Genomic DNA, 7483 nt, shown 5'->3' with positions numbered 1-7483 from the left:
AAAATTCAATGAAATAGACAACATGATAAAATCAGAGAACAAATGGGGCAATTGAATGAGATAATAAAGGAGAAAATGAACTGGAGGAGCTCAGAAAAGGAGCCAAGAAACAAGACAAAACCACACTAGAAATGAAGGCCATGCTGAAAACAGACAGGGAGGTGAAGGCATTGCTGAATGGGCAGTAATGGACATGGAAAGGGAGGTAGACAGAGGGGGAGAAGAGCTTGCAGGCATGAAACAGCCATCACTGAACATTAAAGGAGGACGAGGAGAAAACACATAAGAAATACATTAAAGGAGGACGAGGAGAAAACACATAAGAAATACAACACAGGCGTAACTGAAAAGAGGATATAAAGGTGGATATTATACAAACATGGATATGCATAAAATATATACTTTTTAACAATATGGGCACCCTCTGTACATATACACTCGCCCCAATATCTCTCTCCATCTCTTTCTTCTCTCTCTCTCTCTCTCTCTGTCTCTCTCTTTCTCTCTCTCTCTCTCTCTCTCACACACACACACACACACACACACACACACACACACCACATACCCCAGGAAAAACACAGAAACACCCAAATGAGGATACTACAAAGATACACAGGAACTGAGAACACCGCTTGAATCCATATATAGGAATTGGCTGCTTGGGGAATGACCTTGAATGTATATTTTATTCCTTGAACGTCTTCAACATTCTCCTTCAACGTCTAAACATTGAAGCAAGTGTGTAAATAACAATATTCAATATATGAGTAGGCAGTCTATACATCTACATCTGGAATGTTTAAACAGATAGCACATTAAGTTTCTAGCTTTACCTATCACTTTACAGGATATACAAAGGACACAGTAAGATGTTTAATGAGGCACCATGAACACGCAACTAGAAAAATCCAAGGAATGAAACACTGCACCTGACAAAGAACCAGTCTCTTTAACAAATAAATTGTATGGAAAAAATGAAGAAGAATATACTGACTTAAATGATTTAGAAGATATTATCTAAAAGACATTTCACACACAAATAACAGATATAGAGCATATTTGGATCCTGATTCTGACAACCAAAATAAAAAAATAAATAACACCAAGAGGTATATTGAAGACTGAATACATACCTGCTGATGTTAATGAATATATACATTTTTAATATATGAAAATGGTACTTTGGTTATATTTTTAAGTGTCTCTCATTCGGACATAAATACAGAATTATATACAAACAAGACAATATGATCTCTGACATTTGTTTTCCAATAATTTACAGTCGTCAAGGAATAGGGTAGGAATATGGAAGCTGTCATACTGGTTTTGAGATAATGACTTTTATAAAGCTGAGTGATAAGAATAGAGGGACCGATTATGTTGTTATGTTACTCCTTTATGTGGGTGAAATTTTACATAAGAGCAAAAGAAAAGTCATATTTAACTTCTGTAATAATGAAAAATAATGAGAATGTTACTATGAAGGCATATGAAATAGATTATTTCAGTATCCTATCTCTGCTGGGTACAACACAGGTGGAGAGGAGTGCACTTAATTTCTCATACACGAGCATAACATGCAGAACTTTGAGACAGTAACTACTCCTACCTCAGTGAATTGAGAATAGTCACGTTATACTGAGATCAAGTCAAAGCTGGAAGACTGGAGATATTTTCCCTGACTAAAGGAAGCCAAAAATGAAATTTTCATTATTTCATAACTTTTCTAATATACAAGATGTGACATTATTGTTTGTAAATGCCCAACCCTTCCCAATCTACAAGCTCACCTTCCAGGACGGAGCCCAGCCCATTTTCACCATATATAAACTGCTGCCGAGAGGCTCATCTCACAGATCTGCTCCTCTCAGCTCTACCCTCCAGCCTCTCACGCTTTCTTCAGCCTTCCCTCTTCAGGAATCATGTCTAGCAAATCCACCGTGAGGAGCCAAAGCGTCAGCTACCGTGGCTTCAGCACCAGCTCAGCCAGAGTCCCAGGGGTCTGCCGCTCTGGCTTCAGCAGTGTCTCTGTGTCCCGCTCCAGGGGCACTGGTGGCCTCGGTGGAGTGTGTGGAGGAGCTGGCTTTGGGAGCAGGAGCCTCTATAGCCTGGGCGGCTCCAAGAGGATCTCCATCGGAGGGGGCAGCTGTGCCATCAGTGGCGGATATGGTGGCCGAGTTGGAGGTGGCTTTGGCTATGGAGGTGGAGCTGCCAGTGGATTTGGTTTTGGTGCCACAGCTGGTGGTGGCTTTGGGCTCGGTGGTGGAGCTGGTTTTGCTGGTGGCTATGGGGGCTCTGGCTTCCCTGTGTGCCCCCCTGGAGGCATCCAAGAGGTCACCATCAACCAGAACCTCCTCACTCCTCTGAACCTGCAAATCGACCCCACCATCCAGCGGGTGAGGACTGAGGAGCGGGAGCAGATCAAGACCCTCAACAACAAGTTCGCCTCCTTCATCGACAAGGTGAGCCAGGAAGACCTGCCTCCACTGGGATGGCAGGCTCCCCAGACTAGACAATCAGTGAATGTCCTACTGGGGTGAGATTCAGGAAGGAGGGAGAAGGGGACTCAGAGGAGCTCTCCCCTGGGATGTCAGATGGCCTCCATGTTGACAACAGGCAGAAGGCGATGGAAATCACTTGAAACCACTGGGTCTCTTAAATGTCCTTCAACCCAGCCAGGGAACAATACTCAACTTGTGTTATCCATGAAGCAAAATATGGCAATGAGAGAATAGAATTGGTCAGCTTTACCTGCTGAATATTCTAAGAGATTAAATAATAATTCCAGTGGAAAACTGTTCTAGGGCTCTGGACATGAGGAAAAGGGTGAAAGAATAGAAAAGAAAAGAAAAGAGAAGAGAAGAGAAGAGAAGAGAAGAAAAGAAAAGAAAAGAAAAGAAAAGAAAAGAAAAGAAAAGAAAAAGGATTTCTGGCTGGATTAGAAAAAAAAGACTCAGAAATGTTTATATATCATAGAAATACTAAATGTATAGAACTAGAGCATGACCATTAGGACATTTGTTGTACAGGAAAATCATGCACTAAAGCAGAAGTTAATGGAATCCAATCATTAACTGAATTGGATTAAATCATTAGAGTCTGCACATTTAACAATCCCTTAACTGAGGTAAAATTTAAAAAAAATAACTTTGTGCAGTGGAATAGGAAAATAATATTTTTAATCTTTGTTTGTTTGTTTATTTATTTATTTATTCATTCATTCATTCATTCATTTATTTTGAGATAGAGCAGGAGAGGGGCAGATCAAGAGGCAGAGAGCCTAGAGCCCAACAGAAGGCTCAATCTAAAAACAGGGGGGGTCATGACCTGAGCCAAAATCAAGAGTCAGACACGTAACTGACTGAGCCATATAGCCACCTGGAGAAATACTATTTTTAACTAGATGTGTGGTTGTGCTTTTCAATAGAAAGAGAAGAAATGTTGAAAGTCACTGATGCGCTATATAGCTTAGTCAGTGAGAAGACATCATAGGTCTCTGGAAGAATTTCACACTAGGACTGCTAGGGTGGGAAGGAAATAGGTTTGGGGGTGCAACACTGTCAGCCTGACCCTCTGTACATGCTCCGTAATAACCCACCTGGGTGACTACCCAGATATGCCTGGGCACCTGACAAGTAACATCTCTTTCACCTTTGCTCTCTCTGGCAAATAATCATCTTCTCTCTTCCAGGTGCGGTTCCTGGAGCAGAAGAACAAGGTCCTGGACACCAAGTGGACTCTGCTCCAGGAGCAGGGCACCAATACTGTGAGGCAGAATCTGGAGCCCTGGTTTGAGCAGTATATCAATAAGCTCAGGAGACACCTGGAGAGTTTAGAGGGGGAGAAGGTCCAACTGAACTCAGAACTCAGGGACATGCAGGACATGGTGGAGGACTTCAAGAACAAGTGAGTTCAAGGAGAGAAAGGAGTTCAGTTCCCCGAAGTCTTCAAGATTATTGGGTGACCAGGTCAAGATGTGGGCCTGATTCCATAGCAAAACACGTCCATGGAAATGAAAATCACAATTATTACCTAAAACAAACCCAAAAGACAAAGGGTCATGGAGGTGGATAGGGAGAGAAAACAATTTAGGAACCACAAAAAGTCATTTTTGTGGCTCACTGACAGGAAGCTCATTTTGGGTATATCTCTTTTATGGAAAGTTGGGATTCCAGGACACTTTTTCTGTATCATCCTTGCCACTGGCTCAATTATGTCTTACCCTCTTCTGTGTCTAGATACGAAGATGAAATCAACAAGCGCACAGCAGCAGAGAATGAATTTGTGACTCTAAAGAAGGTGAGCTGCTGAAGATCAGGGGTTCATGTTCCTTTCTAGGAAGAAAGGACTCTTGGCCCCTGCACACATCCAAGAGGGGAGTAGATGGGGAGACTAAAAGGTGTTCAGACTGGGAAGGAAGGCTCAGCTGACTCCAAGGTGTTGGCTTGTTCCCCAGGATGTGGATGCTGCATACATTAATAATGATGATCTCCAAGCCTACGTGGAGGCTCTGAAAGAGGAGATCAACTTCACCAGAGCCTTGTATGAAGCAGTAAGCATCCCCACTCCTCTTTTTTTGTTGTGATGGGGCTCTGCCAAGGGTGGAGGATCTTGGGGTGGGGTACGTCTGTAAGGCCAAGGGAAAGATGATCTGATGATCTTATGCTCTGCAGGAACTGGCTCAGATGCAAACCCACATCTCAGACACTTCCGTGGTCCTGTCCATGGACAACAACCGTAACCTGGACCTGGACAGCATCATCGCTGAAGTCAAAGCCCAATATGAGGAGATTGTTCAGAAAAGCCAGGCTGAGGCTGAGTCCTGGTACCAGAGCAAGGTGAGCCTTGAGTTGACAGGTGTCCAGGATTGCCTGTGTCCTCTTCCTAAACACCAGCAAGGCTACACCTTTCGCTGGGAAAGTCTACTGCAAGGATGCTGATGATTTCTTGCAGGATATGTAACCTGCTCTCATAGAGTAGGCATTCACAGAATTTATGTCCAAGTTCAATTAAGTCAAAGAACTCAAGTGCAGGAAGGTAGCTACATAGATAAGGATCTAGTGATTCTTGCTTTTGTCTTCACTCTGATGCTGGCTCACTCAGAAACATAATATAGAACATTGCTGGTCTTCAACTGAACTAGGCAGCCAGCATTCCATTAAAAAGAGGGTCTGTGATCAGTGTACAGTATTCAGTGACTTTGCCACATCAACTTTCTCTAAAATGCCTTGGTGAGAAGTCACTAGCTCCAGGTGTGTTAAATGCCTGGTTGAGAACTCAAGTCATGAAAGCCCATATGCACCACCTTCTCTCCCTCTGGACTCCAGTATGAGGAGCTGCAGGCCACCACAGGCAGACTGATGAATGATCTGCGCAACTCCAAGCAGGAGATTACTGAGATCAACCGCATGATCCAGAGGCTGAGATCTGAGATCGACCATGTCAAGAAGCAGGTATGGTAGGGGCTTCTGGAGAAGATAAGCATTGCTTCCTCACTCGACCACCAGGCAGCCATCAGCCACCATTTGGGAAATGCTGGGAATTGGGGGAAGAGCAAAGAGAGGGGTGCATGCGGCTCCCACCCTCAGTGAGTTCCCACATGTTAGGACAGATGGGTGCCAACCCTACAGATAATACAATCACATGACAGGAACAATTTCAATTAGACTGTAAAAAGATTGTCCAGGGACTTTGGAAAGAGATTACTTAAGGAGAATGATTGGTTTAGGAGTATAAGAAACAAGTGGGGAAAGAAAAGGGGAGTTCCAGAGTGGGGCAAGACTGTTCCAAATCTGTTCAACATTCAATTGAAATAGAGTGTTGAGCAATGACCCAGGATGAAGACCCATTTCCCAAGCATGTTAGAAGCCCTTAGGAGTAAGGAAGACAAGATCTCAGCAGCTAGCAATGAAACTCATACCTTAGGTGCAGATGTTGGTGATTTTGTGTAAGTTAATGGGGCATCCCCATGAGATAATCAGAAAAGGTGATGGTTTAGCTTTGGAGACAGCACTCAAAACAAATGAATGGGTCCATTTCTTCCAAGTATGCTGGTATTTGGTCCAACATAAGGTCTCCCACCCACCCCTCATGGAGGGTGGTTTAAAAATGGCACAGGTGTTCTCAAGTGGCTCCCAGTCTGGGTCAGTTGTGCAGAACAGAAAAAGACTGGAAAACATGTGGTAGAAATCCCTTACCATCGTATCTGGGCTCTGGAACTGTTCCTCACTAGAAAGAAGTATGGCTACTCTCCTGGAGAACTACATTACGAGTTCCTTCTGCCTATCTTCTTGCTCTAGTGTGCCAACCTGCAGTCCGCTATTGCTGATGCTGAACAGCGTGGGGAGATGGCCCTCAAGGATGCCAAGAACAAGCTGGCTGATCTGGAGGATGCTCTGCAGAAGGCCAAGCAGGACATGGCCCGGCTGCTGAAGGAGTACCAGGAGCAGATTAATGCCAAACTGGCCCTGGACTTGGAGATTGCCACCTACAGGAAGCTACTGGAGGGTGAGGAGTCCAGGTGGGTAACTCACACAAGCTCCTCAAACCTCTGAATACATGTCCATGATGTCTGGCCATGAGCACAAGTTGAAGGCATTCTAGTTATGGCCACAATCATGACTCTCAGAGAATCTTAAAAGGCAGTTTCCTCATGGGTTATCCTCACATTGAGGCTTCCCACTCTGGTCCAGTGGTGGCTGTCTGAGGTCTCACGGTCCCTGTGTTTTCTCCCTTCCTAGGCTGAGTGGGGAAGGTGTTGGACAAGTGAACATCTGTAAGTACTTGGCTTGCCCCTCTCCCTTGCCCTTAGCTCTTCTGACAAGATTCAGACTGGCAGAATGAGCTCACTGTGTCCTGTGTGTCCTTGTCTCCCTCCCCTTCACAGCTGTGGTGCAGTCTACCATCTCTGGTGGCTATGGCAGTGCCAGTGGTGTGGGCAGTGGTGCAGGCCTGGGCGGAGGCAGCGGCTACTCCTATGGCAGCGGCCACAGCCTGGGAGCTGGCTTCAGTTCCAGCAGCAGCAGAGGCATTGGGGGTGGCTTCAGCTCCTCTGGGGGCAGCAGTTCCACCATCAAATACACCACCACCTCATCCTCCAGCAGGAAGAGCTACAAGCACTAAGTCCTGCCATCAGCTCTTGGCCCCACGTTGTCCCATCTGCAACTGGATTGCCCTCTCTCAGGCTGCTTCTACTCTCCCGTCTCTGATTTCTCTTACTCTCTGAGCAGAACCTGCTGAGTGCCTTCATTTCTCATCATTGCCTATACCTGGTCCACCTAAGTTTCCATTGCTCAGCATAGAAATTCAACCTCTGATTTATACCTTAATACAACCACAACTGGGGCCTCACTTTGTTACCAAAACATTACTCTTGCCTCTTTGTTTCGTTAGTAGGCTGAGCATTAGTAGGATATTACCTCTGCCCATTTTCATTACAGAAACCTGCCTGGGTCCTACTCCTGAACAGTGCACTTTCTCCCTG

The 7483-nt window shown here is 44.9% G+C and overlaps 1 protein-coding gene across 1 annotated transcript; it reads left to right on the top strand.

Moving 5' to 3' along the window:
* Positions 1-1922: 1922 nt before the first annotated feature.
* Positions 1923-7129, top strand: LOC122224587 (keratin, type II cytoskeletal 6A-like). The gene is made up of 9 exons (XM_042946627.1): positions 1923-2462; positions 3692-3906; positions 4239-4299; positions 4457-4552; positions 4674-4838; positions 5328-5453; positions 6300-6520; positions 6741-6775; positions 6887-7129. The coding sequence occupies exons 1-9, from the start codon at positions 1923-1925 to the stop codon at positions 7120-7122; spliced, it is 1695 nt and encodes a 564-aa protein (XP_042802561.1). The 3' UTR covers positions 7123-7129.
* The last annotated feature ends 354 nt before the right edge of the window (positions 7130-7483 follow it).

The sequence above is a fragment of the Panthera leo genome, chromosome B4, assembly GCF_018350215.1.
Source record: "Panthera leo isolate Ple1 chromosome B4, P.leo_Ple1_pat1.1, whole genome shotgun sequence".
NCBI classification, from domain to species: Eukaryota; Metazoa; Chordata; class Mammalia; order Carnivora; family Felidae; genus Panthera; species Panthera leo.
Note: the sequence above shows the minus strand (reverse complement) of the source record. Positions and strands in the feature narration are given on the sequence as shown.

Coding starts and splice junctions, on each gene's coding strand:
- LOC122224587 (XM_042946627.1), top strand. CDS start 1,923: ATGTCTAGCAAATCCACCGTGAGGAGCCAAAGCGTCAGCTACCGTGGC. Junction 3,907..4,238: donor GTGGAGGACTTCAAGAACAA/GTGAGTTCAAGG, acceptor TTCTGTGTCTAG/ATACGAAGATGAAATCAACA. Junction 4,300..4,456: donor AATTTGTGACTCTAAAGAAG/GTGAGCTGCTGA, acceptor CTTGTTCCCCAG/GATGTGGATGCTGCATACAT.